Here is a 15,487-nt window from a genome sequence, read left to right as displayed (position 1 = left end):
TTGCCTTCCTGTCCCAGATTTAATCGGGGGAGAGGCAGGAAGGCAGTGGGGTCCCCACTCAGCACTCTACCCCCTCCCCTGTGATTAAATGCCCCCCAGCCACCAAATTCACCTCAGGGGAGGGCATTAAATTGTGCCCCACATCTCTGTTGCCTTTAATTTATCTCCCATTGTCTTGCTTATATTTTAATTTTCACATCCATATAGTAACATTGACCAGATATAGTCAAGGCTAGACTAATCTAAAACATAAATTGATATATTTAATTTCTTGAAATAATTATTATTTCTAAGTGGTAGGATAAGCTTGAAAGCCTCACTGCATCCCAATCGAGGGCCTCATACTTGCAGCATTTTGCAACCAGTGCAAAGACATTACAGGCTGTCAATCTTACTTAAGGTGATGAGTGTTATGATCCCCAGCTGAGGTTACCACTGAGCAAGCCTGATCTCAGGGTGGAACACAGCTTGATAGATCCTAACTTTCATTTGTTTGTTTAGATACATGGAGAGGGGCTACTGAACAGTCACCGGAGTCAGCTAATGAACTTTTAACAGAAGAATAAAATATATATTAAACAAGAAAGGATGAACTATATTACAATACTCCTTCACCCACAACTATACCTTTTACAGATATGTACAGATTTGTAAGGATAGCACAATTTACAAAAGCTACCTTATGTTCTAATGTTCACAATAATTATATAGTCCATGTAAACCAACAGGCAATCTGTAGTCAGGCACATCATGTTCTGAAACCATGTGACAGATGCCACCTCAACCAGATGCTATGGGTCCCCCCTCAACTCCACTCCCCCCCCCCCACCCCCCAACCCCACAACCAGACATTTGTCACACCGGGAGCCAATAAGTCTCGCTAGACTCTGTCTTTCACATGCAGGTTTCCAATCTCCACTCTCCAAGAACTCGCTTTAGAACATTCTCCCAAACCAACACTTTCTTTCAGATGCCTCCCACAAGGATTCACTTTCAGTGTTTTGAACTCTCCTTCTGATGTTCCTCTCCCCTAGGTCGCCAAATGTGTTCAAGCTTTCCTCCACACACTGTCTCTCACTGACTCAGCTGTCAACAGTACACCACTGCTTCACATGCCCATAGCAAAGAGTTACAGATGTTCAATTATCTCTTTGGACCTTCTGACTTCTCACAAGCCTATATTGCTTTGACTCTGCTTCCTGGAGCTTAAAGCTTGGAGCCTTTCTCTGCTCCTCACCCTTAACTTCACTTAACAGGACCTTTTCCAGGTTCCTGTTCTTCCTTTGTCTAGAAGGTCTTCTTGGGACTTTCTCCTGTTCCACTCCCCTGGATTTGGGGACTTTCTTCTTTAGCTTGGGACTTGCTATCTGACCTCTTTGCTGCAGTCTCTCTCTGGCAGCTACTTTCAATCAACTTAAGCTTGGGACTGGCTACTGCCTCTTCTAGGTTGCTTCTGCCAGGCAGCTGCTCCCAACTGAACTCAAAACTGCTGTTTCTCGTTTCTTCTGCATGTGTGTATGGGAGGGACCTGCCTCCCTGGACCCCTGTTGCTAGGCAACAGTCTATTTTTTTCTACTCTTGTGTTTGCTTAACTTCTCTTACGGTCATAAACTCTCATTAGACATGCAGGCACCTTTTAAAGTGAAACTAAACCTGAACTTGACATTTCCTTAACTCACAGGTACAGAAATACAAATCAAACTTAAACATTAGAGGTAAAACTCATTCCTAACACCCACAAACACCAATATAACTTACCTAAACTATCTCTATTTCCTAACATGATATACCATAGAATCTACCTTTGAATTCTCAGTGATTTCAAAGTTCAGACTATAGATTATGGAGCAGGCAGGCTATCACCCCTGCTGTTGCAACATTTAATGTTTGAGCTTTAACGTTATCACTTAACCTGCATCAGCAGATATTTCACTTCTCCATTGACCCTTTTATCTTCTATCTGCTATGTAATTACCATGCTAAGCTGTTTCATAACTCTTACTTAACAGACTGTGACTCTGAACAAAACAGTGAAGAGATGCCAGTGAACACACTGCTTGCAACTAACTTAACAGCCTCCACTATACTCTACTGTGAAGAGAACAAGCCTTGCAACCCATGTATACGTGTCCAGCTGACTGTGTCACTGGCAGGTAAGAGTGAAGGACAAAATATTAAGAATGTCAAACTGTCCAAAAATTCAGAAACTTCAAGATTGCAATTAATCAATTGGAAACTGCAACTTATGAGCAGATTTCCTCTGACATTGAATATATAAGGAAGTATTTTTAATAGACACAGTGTCTGATATATTGCATTGACAAAAAAATCCTTTTTGATTCCTCAAATACTGAAATAAATTTCGATGAAACTAGATATGTATCCTATGCAAATATTTATTGAAACATATGGCAAAAGGCCAGTTGGTTAAAGACTTATTTGCCTTGTGATCAGTAAAAATTGGCCATTGTTAAGAGTTGTATTCTATTATACATCACCTGCCACTCTTAGCAATGGAAAGTCTGAGAAAAAAGTTACATAGCATTTATAGACTATTTTATTATACTTGCTCTGCTGCTGCCTCCCGCAGCCAGAGACAAATTAAAGTTAAAATTAACAATTTGTTTTTAGAATAGCAGCCATGAAGACACAATGGGAATGATTTGAACACAACTTGCTTGGTGGACATGGGGCAGAATTACATACATAAGGCAAAATTTTCCCTTCGTTGGGCAGGCAGGCCTAGGAGCAGCCGCAAAATGTACCACCACCTGCGATCGGGCTCTGACTGCGATTTCACACAGGCTGGCCAATTAGCAGCCAGCCAGCGTGAAATGCACGCTGAAACGCTCAGCGCTACTGGGGTGAGGGCGGGAGGAGCGCGAGCTCTGAAGCCTGTGTGAGTGCAGGGGAGCGTGGAATGAAAGCTTACTGAAGGCAGGGAGCTGCCTCGGGGAGCGGAAGAACTTCAAAATGAAAAATAAACATTTTACAAATGACGTAAACGTGTCCCTACATGTGACTCAGTCATATGAAGAGAGACATGTAAAAACCACTGTTAAAAATTTTAATTTTTTTTTTAAGTAACTGTTGAAAACCTCTTCCTGCCCGTGGATGAGGTTTCATAAAAAATGCAAAGGCCGCCTGGCCTATTCACCCGCCTGCCAACCGAACGATTGAGCGGGCAGCAAAAATTACAAACTTAATTGATTGCTGAAGGGCCTAAATAGGCCTCTTAACTGTCGGCGGGTGCACTGCCATCTCTTGCATGTGCCAACCGAAAGATTACAAAGTGCACGTTGATGTCAGGACGTTCGCCCAACGTCATCACGCACTAATTCACTCTGGGTTGGGTTCGCGCCTGCCGTGGGACAGAAGTTTCTGCCCACAGTAACCTCGCAATTAAAGAACAGAAATTGGCCATTCAGCCCATTAGGTCCATGCCAGTGCTTATGCTCCACACAAACCTCCTCCCACCCTTCTTCATGACCCCATCAACATATCCTTCTATTCCTTTCTCCCTCATGTGTTTATCTAAACTTTCCCTTAAATGCATCGGTTCTTTTCACCTAAAGAGATGGTGAAGATAAAATTGCTGTGGCCATGTAACACCCCATTCCCACCTTGCTGCTATATTTATTGTGGCCTTCCATTGGGCCGGTCATGAATCTACCTGAATTATTACTCACTGCTGTATGGAAACCAGAGTTCAGCTTTGGGCTGATGTCTACAGGCACACTATCCACTTCACTGTAGTTTCCGGTGCGAAACCAATTTCCCGGTCACTGTGGAGCGTATAACGGACAGGTTCAGCTGAATTTGGCACCATTGGGCCCTGGATTAGCAATTTTCTGGTGGAGACTGAGCACGCATGGCCATGCCTGGAATTTGATCCCCCACAATTACAGTTTTGCATCCAAAAAATAGGCTCAACAGGGACCAACTTCACCCCTTACGTGTCTAACTAGCTGAAAAAATATCACAATGGCAAAGCCTAGTGAATATAGGGCAGGATTCCCCCACCATCGGGGGCGAAGTTGAAGGGCGGGAGCACAGGCGCGCTTCTGATCGGAGCCCCCGATTGGGGGCACGGCGCCATTTTAATTGGCCTGCCCTGCGCAACGTCTGCACAGAAGCAATACGCACTCCCTTGCCGGGGGGCGGGGGGAAACCCAAAAATCGAGAGTGCGCTCTTTTGCACATGCGCACGAAAGAACGCACTCATCTCCCTGAGGCTAAGTGCTGCCTCAGGGAGATCGGCTCTAAATGTAAAAAAGCTAAAAATAGAATAATAAAAAATTTCCCTAACATGTCCCTCATGTGACATGAGTTGGGACATCCATAATTTTTACAACAACTTTATTAAAATTTTAAAAAACCTTCATGAAGCCTCATCCCGCCTGTGGATGAGGTTTCATGCTTTTTCTAATTCCCGCCGGGGCTCCTGGCCTGTCCGCCGACCTTAAGGTTGGACGGGCAGGTCCACTAATTAGTTCAATGGCTCTGTCAATGGCCTCGATCGGCCATTGACAGGTCGGCGGGCACACAGATGATTTTGCTGTGCCCCCGCCTACCAGAAAATTTAAATGTGGCACGGTGACATCGGGAGTTTTGCTCGATATCACCGCGCGTCATTTTATGCGTTGGCGAGTAGGCCCCGCCCCCCGCTTGCCAACGGGAAAATCCTGCCCATAGTTTTTTTTAAATTCATTCATGGGATGTAGGTCAGCATTTATTGCTCAGCTCTAATTACCCTTGTTTAGAGGGCATTTAAAAGTCAACCACATCACTGTAGGTCTGGAGTCATATGTAGGCCAGACCAGGTAAGGACGGCAGATTTCCTTCCCTAAAGTACATTAGTGAACCAGATGGGTTTTTACAACAATCGACAATGGTTTCATGGTGATCATCGGACTTTTAATTCCACGTTTTTTTTATTGAATTCAAATTCCATGGTGGGATTCAAATCCAGGTCCTCAAAGCATTGCCCTAGGTCTCTGGACTACCTGTCCAGTGACAATACCACTATGCCGCCATCTCCCCACATGTGGCAGGGAGCAGTCTTGCCTCGGTACTCAAGCCCCATTCCAGCACTTGAGCATATAATCAACATTGACAGCTCAGTGTGGTGGTGTTGTCACTGGTCATATGGGAATAAAGGATTCTCTTCCAAGGACAGGGTGTTCTCCTGGATTGACATGGCCAGCGTTCTTTTCTCAAAAGCAGTACCAAGAAATCAACAGCTTAACTGGTGATTTGGAGTAAGAGCTGTTCCTGAAACCTTGCACGTGCAATTGGCTCTTACATTTATCAATGTAACAACATTGACTGCAGTTCAAAATACTTAATTGGCAGCCAAGTGCTTTACGATGTCCTGAAGATATGGTTAGGTGCCACACGAATGTACTTTGTTTCTTTAAAAGAAAGTAGAGTAAGATAATAAATTATAACTCATTTATTTTGACCGATGGCAGAGAGTAAATGGAATCCGGGGGGAAGTGGAAGCCTATCCAAAAGAAACAAGTACTCTGACACGGTTGAAGAAAGTGAGGACGAAGACAATAATGAAGGTAACAATAATAAACAATGAACCAGACCTACACAAGTGCTAAATCTAAATCTGTGATAGAAATCCAGACTTATCCAGCTTGATTTTCAAATCAGGATTGGGAATCTGATCATTTCCAGGTCCTGACCCCACATTGCGCCTGCATGGCGCGGTCTTCAAATATTAATACCCTATTTGGGCCGAAGACCAGCTGGATGCCCAATTCGTGGCGCCAAGCTCTGCGAGGAGATGGGAGCTGCCTGCTGGAACAGGAGTGTCAAAGGCAGACAGCAGCCATGATGGGGTCTGTCACTGCCTTGCACAAGAGAGGAGGCAGGGATTCAGAAGCCTCAGCACTCAGAGAATTGGTCAAACAACCAACCAAACAGTACTGTGCTTGATCTCACAGCAAAACACCCGGTGGTAAAAAATCTTCCCGTTTTAAAAAAAAATACAGCTTCATGCATTGAACCCACTAGCGGAGCACTAATGTGATTGTTCATTTGAATCTGGTGTTTTTGGATTTGAAAATCACCATCTGGCCCTCCCTAGCCGGATAACAAGTTCCTTAAGAAGCTTATTGAGCCATTCATTGGAGATGAGCCTGAGCCTGCCCCGCCCCTCCCTTTGAAAATTACGTCACATTCCGGAAGTGTCAGGATCCAGTGACTCGCTCCGGGAACAGGATTTTCAATGCGTGTCTGCATGCCTTCTCACCCTGCCCTGCAATTAAAAATTCAGCCCACTTGATCGGGGCTCCAGCCAACATCAAACCTTATTTTGATTCAGACTTCAATGAGATTGGCTTTTTTTAAAAAAACCTACAAACAGTGAAATGAATGCCTTTGCGCACTAGTCAAGTGCTACAACCCCAAGGGATCCACAGTAGTGTGACCAAGCAGTCCAATTTACCATAAAACATGGTCAAAGCAAAGTTTGTATGGACCGGGTAAAGGGTATATAAGAGTGATCTCATCTAGTTTGTGAAGTGCACACTTTATTATGAAAGGTGAGGCAGGAGTAAATGGTAATTTTATTTCACATTCAATACATAAACACCAAAAACATCAGTAGGAGATGGGTACAAGTAGGAGGAGGAGAAGTGCATACTTAAAAAGGAACATTGACCACATTATGTCACACACTAAACTGCCCGTAGAATGTACACCTGGAGGATGATCCAATACCAGTTTCATGGTCTTGTAACTGCCGACTCCCTCGGCCCCCCAGCCCCCTCAACTTCCCAACTGGGATTGTTGCTCCTGTGTATACCGTAGTGCACTGAGCTAACCTCACGTTGTAAAGCAGGATCAGTTTTCTTCGAAGAGTGTTTTGACATTCCTGACACAAAGGACGGTGATGCTTCTTCAACATCAATATCATCATCAGCAAAGATAACAGAAACATGATGTACAGGGCTGTTAATTTAGAGATATGTCACAAGGCACCTTACAAAGGCAAAATCAAACAAACTGGATATTGAATCAAAGAAGGAGTTGGTAGTAAGAGGGCTGGTGAAAAGCATAGTCAAAGAGATGGGCTTTAAAAGAAGATGTTAAAACATGGGAACTAGAGAGGCAGAGACACTTAGGATTTTCAGAGTATGGGGTCTAGATGGTGGAAGGCATAACTGCCAAGGACTCAAAGTCAGAAGAATGCTGGGCTTGGGGATGTAGGGGCAGGAGGGTGTGGGGATGTGTTAGTTGTAGGGCTGAAGAAGCTCACAGAAGTAGGGAGGAGAGAGGCCATGAAGATATATAAACATGAGAATGAGAAATAGGAAAATAGGAGTGATAGTACTGGACAATACATAGGGCAGAATTTTTCCCCTGTTGGGGAGGCGGGGGTGGGGGGGGGTTGGATGTTTAGGAGCGGATGCATGGAGGCACGGCTCCGATCGGCTCCCATGATTGGGGGTGTGCCGCCATTTTACGTGGGTGGGCCAATTAAGGCCCGCTCGGCGTGATGTCCACCAGGAAGCACTGTGTGTCCCTGTGCGGGGCGGGGGGATTCCCTGAGCTGAGAGTGTGCTCTTTCGTGCATGCACACGAAAGAGTGCACTCATCTCCCTGAGGCTAAGTGCTGCCTCAAGGAGGTGACTCTACACTAAAAAATCTTAAAAATAGGGAAAAAAAATTCCTTGACATGTCCCCTCATGGGACACTGTCACATGAGTTGGGACATGTCCATCACTTTCAAAGACACTTTTATTACATTTTTAATAACCTACATGAAACCTCATCCTGCCCTTGGATGAGGTTTCATACTTTTTCTAATGCCCACCAGGGCTCCTGGCCTTTCGCCAACCTTAAGGTTGGATGGGCAGGTCCACTAATCACTTTAATGAATTTGTCAATGGCTTCAATTGACCATTGACAGGTCGGCGGGCGCAGAGCTGATTTTGCTGCACCCCCGCCTTCCTGAAAATTGAAATGAGGCGTGGTGACATCGGGAGTTCAACCTGATGTCATCCCACGTCATTTTACGCGTCGGCGAGCGGGCCCCATTCCCCACTCGCCAGCCAGGAAATCCTGGCCAGAGGCAGCAGGGTTTAGATAAATTGTTTATAGAAGGTGGAGGTTTTATGACTGCATTAGCAAATTTCTCCTTTTGACATGGAAGAATTCAGTAAAAGTTTAGGGCACCTTTGTAGCCACTGGCAGACTTAAAAAAAGGGTTCCAGATTTGGCTGCAAGTTTATATACCATCCGGAAATTGTGGTCTCTTCATGGAGGTATATGTACAACTGGCAGAGTGGGAGTGGGTATAACTGTACCTGTCTGCTATTGCCTTCATGAATCAACTTCCTCCAAAATCTGAAAAAGATCCCATCATGGTGGAAGCTGCCGGGGGAGATTTGACGGCCCAGGCAAAAATCCATTTACTTTCAGTGGGACTGGATGATCCCAGCGGCAAGGGGGGCCGGAAAATCCTGCCCAGGGATTCCCAAGAGGAATACACATATGGGAAACACACAGTGAAATATCCCTGGGGAAACAGGGGCAGGCATGGACTGTAGCTTTAAGAAGCTGAGAGTTTGTGGGAAAAGAACTAAGCAACAACTTAGTTGCTTAGTTGCAACATCAGTTCCTCAAAATGAGGAGGAAGCTTGCCCCAAAGTACAGCTCATGACAAGGACTTGCGCTCTGGGCCTTTTAATCTGGGGACGCTGTTGTTGCTGCAGCTGTCACTCAGTGTGGCTGACCAGGATACTCTCCCACTCTTTACCGCCTGCCGTATTGGAAGGATTTGCAGGTTGACAATCAACCTGTTTAGCCATGTTATGAATGCACCTTCCGTGGCCATCAAGTCCTGAACTGGGACCCGAACCCAGAGCTTCTGGTTTAGTCGCAGGGACACTACCCACTGTGGCCACAAGACCTCCAAGAACGTGTGCAAGTAGGTGGAAAAAATATAAAAGATACAGCAGATACTTGATGGACGTCTAAATTAACCTGGCCACTTTATCAGTAAGACCTCAATCCAGCCCCTTGAAGCGCATCTTTTTTCTGGGCTTTCTACCTTTTCAAGTTAATTCTACATTTTAAATCTAGAACATGAATTTTGTTTTCTCCTCATCACTAGAATTTTTTAAAAAACCTATTTGTTTCTTTTGCTTTTCTTTCCTCCTTCATGTAAATGGCTTTCAAAAGGAGAGGGAATTCATGAATATAATATTTAGTGAACCTTATCCTTCAAAAAAAGATGCCCCTTTCACTCTGTCACCCATTTTCTAATATAGGTAGGCTTTAAAACCAATGGCAACATTGAACAGGATGGTCTAATTAACGTGCAGGTTTTCAGAAACAAAAAAAAAACGTCCTTCTTTTCCTTACAGGCTTTGGGTTGATATATATTTTTTCACATCAGCTGGATGATGGGATAAACATGTGTGCACAGCTGAAGATTCAATTTCCTCACACTGATTATGGAAACAACACATCATCAAGACCCAGGCCAATGGTAAGTGCGAGAGGAAGAGCTGGAACTCCTAGATGTTGATCATGTGTCAAAAAAGTTGATGTTAGACCAAATATGAAAAAAGAATACTGTTTTGTCATTGTTAATCTATTGTACAGACATGCACTTATTTAGATGCTGCTCCTCCTTTCCTACTGCCCAGGACCCAAATACTCCTTCCGGGTGAAAAAGCGATTTATTCATACCTCTTTCAATTTGGTGCACAGTATTCACCACTCACGATGCAGTCTCCTCTATATTGGGGATATCAAAGGCAGATTGGGTGACTGTGTGGCAGAGCAGCTCCCTTCAGTCCACAATCATGACCTGGAGCTTCAGGTTGCCTGTTATTTAAATTCTCTGCCCCGCTCCCGCTCTGACTCCCTGTTTTCAGCCTCCTGCACTGTTTCAGTTAAGGTCAATGAGGAACAGCACCTCATCTTTCCATTAGCTACTTTGCAGCCCTCTGGACTCAATCAAGCTCAACAATTTCAGATCATAATCTCTGCCCTCATTGTTTTGGTGTGCACCTGTAGGTGATAATTCTGCTTCTCTCATTACACCTCCTCTAGATCTATATTTAGTTTCTTTACTTGTTCCATTATCATTTTGTTTTACCTTGCACCATCATCCCTTTTGCCATTTAATTTCTCCTGTCTCCCCCCCCACCATCACAGACATTCCCATTTGTTCTCCACTACCCCCGCAATAACTCTGCTTAATATTTGCTTAAAACCTGTTACTCTCTAACTCTCCCAGTTCTGATGAAAGATCACGGACCTGAAATATCTGCTTCTGTCCACAGATGTTGCCTGACCTGCTGAGTATTTCCAGCATTTACGGTTTCTTATTTCCAAAAAAAATCAACATTTTCAACATTTCCCAGTGCAGTGCAGCTTCATTGTAAAGCCCTGTGGATTCCCTTTGTTTTGAAAGTCTAGTTTCCTTGTAAAACCATTCCACATCAAGAATTGAATAGCTCGTTTGTGTTTAGAAAATACCTTGTTGTAAAGTTTACAAACAGCAGGGAAAAATGTTTCTTGTAATGAGTGGTTAGGATTCGGAATGCACTGCCTGATGGGATGGTGGATAAAGATTCAGCTGTAGCTTTTGAAAGGGAATTGGACACGTATTGAAGGAGACAAAAATTGCAGGGATGTGGGAAAAGAGCAGGAGCGTGGGACTGACTGGATTGATCGTCGCAAGAGTTGGTGCAGCCTTCATAGGCTGAATGGCCTCCTTCTGTGCTGTACTATCCAATGATTCTATGTGGCATAGACAGCCTCCGCTTGTAATACCTCTGACTGTCAATCTCAGCCTGAACTGAGGTTTTGAATTCTTAGGTTCATTTGAATTAAGTTTGATGTCTACTTAAATCTACTAGATGGAGGGACAGGCATTTAGCAGTAGCTGTGCAGCACAATGGGCTTTAATGGAATATCAGAATCATTGGTGTCAGAAGTGAGGGACACCAGGAATCTGACTCCATGCAATGGCTCTGCCAATGGTTGTGGATCAGATTGCGCCTGAATAGTTGAGCCCTTTCAGCTAAAGGTGAAATCACAAGCACTGAGATTTACTGGGATGGATTTCAGAGTGCTTCGGAAGGGTTATGTTCAGGAATTCTGGAAGCACAGGCTTCCCTGAATACTATGGAGTTTTAACTCCCAAACATGTTTGGATTTTACTTTCCTGGACCCCTGGCCAGCAAACAGCCTAATTGACATGTTCGACTGCATGCTGGATGCAGAAGGCTGCAGTCAGGATTAGTGGTGGTGAGAGATCACCAGGGGCTGGGTCTGGGTAGGAGGTCATGCAGATGGGAGTCAGACAGGTCATGGGGACATTGGGTCTGGAGGAAGCACTCCTACTCCTCCTGATTCACAAGCAGTGCTGTAAAGTCACAGAGGACCATAGGCTGCTCTCTCATTAGAGAGAGAGAGAGAGAGAGAGGGACAACTGGTGGTGAGTTTAACCTGAGGGTCACCACACCTGCTGCAGTCCATGTGGTGTAGGTACATCCACAGGGCTTGGACTGCAGCGATTCAAGAAGGCAGTTCACCACCACCTTCTTAAGGACAACCAGGGATGGGCAATAAATGCTGGCCCAGCCAACAAAGCCCACATCCTGTGAATGAATAAAAAAAAATTGAATCGAACCCACACTGTTGGCATCATTCTGCATCACAAACCAGCTGCCTAGCCAACTGAGCTAATCGACCCCCAGTGCTGTAAAGGCACTTACCTTACAGCCTCCTGTGACTGCCAGTCTTCATCAGGCCTGGGAGAGCTATCCCACAGCAGTTAAAAATGGAAGCACTGTCAAAATGGAGGCAGGCAACCTCCTTAAAAGATTTCAATAACCGACTCACCTCTTGAGAATGCATTGGTTACTCCCCTTTGTCCCTTGTCTGTTAAAACCAGAAGTGGAAGATTGGAGGTTGATTAGGTTCAGATTTGACATTTTTAACATTTTAACTTCCCATCCAACCAAATTCCATCCATCAATAGAATCATAGAATTATTTCAGCAGAGAAGGAGGCCATTCGGCCTGTCACATCCCTGCTGGCCCTATGCAGGAACAATCTATCACTGCCATTCCCCCACCTTTTCCTCATAGCCCTGCACATCTTTCCTTTTCAGATATTTATCCAATTCTCTTTTGAAAACTATGATTGAATCTGCTTCTCCCACACACCCTCAGGCAGTGTATTCCAGATCCTTATCACTCACTGCATAAAAAAGCTTTTGGCAATGCCAATTACCTTAAATCTGTGCCCTCTGGTTCTCAACCCTTCCGCTAACGGGGATAGTTTCTCCCTAACTACTCTGTCCAGTCCCTTCATCATTTTGAACACATCCATCAAATCTAGTCTTAACCTTCTCTCCTCCAAGGAGAACAGTCCCAGCTTCTGCAATCTCTATGTAACTGAGCTCACTCCTGTGCGTTACAATTACCCTGATGGTAACAGAAATGACGTTGAAAAGGGAGTAGCAGTCTATAAAACCGGAACAGCTTTGTAAGAAAAAACACCAGCCTTGCTTCTAAACTGAAAGAGACCACACTGAAGGGAAAGCTGTATCTTGGTTGTCCTCACTCCAAATTAGAAGGCATCAGGGAATAGTTAACATTACTCATTGGCTTTCAAATTCAAGTGGTTCTGTAGGGAGAAAAACTAATTCTTTCTGTGCAATGTGAAAGAGATTCCAGAGGTCTTGTGGTGCTTGATAGTGCCCCTACCTCTAAGCTGGAAGCTCTGCGTTCAAGTCTCAATCCAGGGGCAGAATATTACAGAAAATTGTCGGGTGGGCACGAGCCTGACCTGAACGAGCGTAAAATGATGTTGGGCGAGCGTCCCGACATGATCATGTGATACTTTGGTTGGCGGGCGTGTGCAGGAGTCGGCAGCACACCCGCTGACAATTAACAGGCCTAGTAAGGCCATTGAAGTAATAATTAAATGACACTTTTTGCTGCCTGTCCAACGTGTTTGGCGAGCAGGTGAAAAGGCCAAGCGTCCTTTGGATTTTTTAGGAAACCTTATCCAGGGACAGGATGAGGTTTCCAGCAGCAAATAAAAATTAAAAATAAAAATGTTTAAATTTCATTCATAACATGTCGCTGCTCATGTGACTCTGTCACATGAGGGGATATGTTTTTAACATTGCTTAAGTTTTTCATTTTAAAAATCTTCAGCTGCCTGAGGCGGCTCTGTGCCTCAGGGATCTTTTACCGCACGCACTCGCACACAGTGAGAACTTCAGCACTCTCACTCCTCTTGCGCTTTCCAACCACTCCTGGGCCCACCTGCCGAGCCCGCTCGACCACCAGAAAATCCCGGCCCAGGACTTGTTCGCCATGGGAGGTGTGTTCATTACCCAGCCAAACATGTCGATTGTGAACCTGTACATCCTTCCATTATGCCTATGGCAGCTGGTATGTGTGGGAGCAGTCTCCTGGTCAGCCATGTTTGACATGGTGTTGCAGCCTGTTCCAGGAGAAACCAGCTATGGAAAAGGCATAAGCACACACTTTGTCTACCTCATGTGTCAAGAAAGATGGGAGAATAGCAAGAAAGAGACTCATGTGGGAGGGGAGAGACACCTCCCTAAGGGCACAAAGGAAACCTGCCTCAGTTACATTGCCTGCTGGTTATAGTAAGCTAACACAACATTTGGGTAAAGATGGAATGCAGTTGCTATAGCCCACAGGGAAAAAGAGATGAATTAATTGTTCTTTATTTTTCCTATTAGGGAACCGTGGAGTTGAGTTGCTTTCAAGCAGTTTTGAATAGTAAAGTTCTAATAAAAGCTTCCACAAAATTTGAAAACCAGGAGGTTTTGCAGCATATGCATGAAGTTGAAGGTGGGTAAAACAACAGAAGGTACTGTTGATCCTCGTGTGATTAAGAAGCTACCAGTAAGCTCACAATGTGCAGAAGCAGAAACTAGATGCTGCGGCTGCATAAGCAACTTTAGCAAGCTCCCTGTCCATGGAGTTTCACAAGCCTATTGACAAGACACACTTTAGGAAGGATGTGATGGCTTTAGAGAGAGTGCAGCAAAGTTTGGTTCCAGGGACCAGGGTCTCCAGTTAGGTGAATGGATTGGAGAAACTTGAGGTCGCTATCCTCAGGGAAGAGAAGGCTGAGAGGAGATTTGATAGAGATGTTCAAAATCATGAGGGCTCTGGACAGAGTGGATAGGGAGAAACTGCCCCCATTCGCTGAAGGGTCTCGAACCAGAGCACACTGATTTAAGGTGAATAGCAAAGGAAACAAAGTCGAGATGAGGAAAAAACATTTTTTTGCAGCAAGTGGTAAGGATCTGGCATAGCTGCCTGACAGTATAGTGGAGGCAGATTCAATCGTGGCTTTCAAAAGGGAATTGGATAAATACTTGGAGAAAAACATTTGTAGAACTATGGAGAAAAAGCAGGGGAATGGGATTAGCTGAGTTGCTCTTACATGGAGAGAGCCACGGGCACAATAGGCTGAATGGCCTCCTAGTGGTAACCTTTCTCTTTCTTTCTTTCATGGGATGTGGGCATCACTGGCTAGACCAGCATTTTTATTGCCCATCTCTAATTGCTCTTGAGAAAGTGGTAGTGAGCTGCCTTCTTGAACCACTGCAGTCCGTGTGTTGTAGGTGCACGCACAGTGCTCTTAAGGAGGGAGTTCCAGGATTTTGACCTAGCAACAGTGAAGGAATGGCGATATAGTTCCATGTCAGGATGATGTGTGGCTCGGAGGGGAACTTGCAGGAGGTGGTGTTCCTATGTATCTGCTGGTCTTGTCCTTTGAGGTGGTAGAGGTTGTGGGTCTGGAAGGTCCTGTTGAAGGAGCCTTGGTGAGTTGCTGCATGCATCTTGTAGATGGTACACATTGCTGCTACTCTGCGTCGGTGGTGGAGGGAGTAAATGTTTGTGGATGCGGTGCCAATCAAGCAGGCCACTTTGTCAAGCTTTGTCATAATGCTATTAATGTATATAATATTATTGGAAATTATCTTTCTTTTAAAATAGAGGTTTAGTTTGTGGATGTGTCTTAATTGGATTAAAGCCAGCTAGTCTGGGTGCTTTGATGTATACTAGTTTTGAGATATAAGAGAGATAGAGTGCATTTGCATTTTGTTGAATACAGCGTTCAAGAAGGGAAGTGAAATCTGACATCTAGCTAGCAGAGCCCAAGCAATGTTTGTATTAATAATAAAATTGGAATGATGAAAGGGGTTTTAATGTTAGAAGAGGTGGGGTTCAAAGGGGCTGGTGATACAGTGAGAATTTACATTCAATGAGATGTGCTAGATATAACAGATAGCAGTTTTGTGTGTGCAGGGCAGAGGCCTACCACTGTGTCTGCAAAGGAACTAAAGTGAAAAGAACCTCATTTTGAATTTGTAAGTTGTAAATGTTTTGCCTGGTGTCTGCTTAAAGTCTATAGGTTGTTGTTGCTTTAATGGAGGTTAGTTTGGGAATTT

The 15,487-nt window shown here is 44.5% G+C and overlaps 1 protein-coding gene across 1 annotated transcript in view; it reads left to right on the top strand.

The window, feature by feature from the left end:
- Positions 1-15,487, top strand: part of LOC121280337 (interleukin-17 receptor C-like) — a 76,480-nt gene that overhangs the window by 20,496 nt on the left and 40,497 nt on the right. The window contains exons 3-6 of the mRNA XM_041192224.1: positions 2,010-2,153; positions 5,475-5,570; positions 9,387-9,511; positions 13,763-13,874. Coding sequence (XP_041048158.1) covers positions 2,010-2,153; positions 5,475-5,570; positions 9,387-9,511; positions 13,763-13,874 — 477 coding nt within the window. The remainder of the gene's footprint in view (positions 1-2,009; positions 2,154-5,474; positions 5,571-9,386; positions 9,512-13,762; positions 13,875-15,487) is intronic.

The sequence above is a fragment of the Carcharodon carcharias genome, chromosome 7, assembly GCF_017639515.1.
Source record: "Carcharodon carcharias isolate sCarCar2 chromosome 7, sCarCar2.pri, whole genome shotgun sequence".
Taxonomy (NCBI): Eukaryota; Metazoa; Chordata; class Chondrichthyes; order Lamniformes; family Lamnidae; genus Carcharodon; species Carcharodon carcharias.
This window is presented reverse-complemented; position numbering and strand designations above follow the sequence as displayed.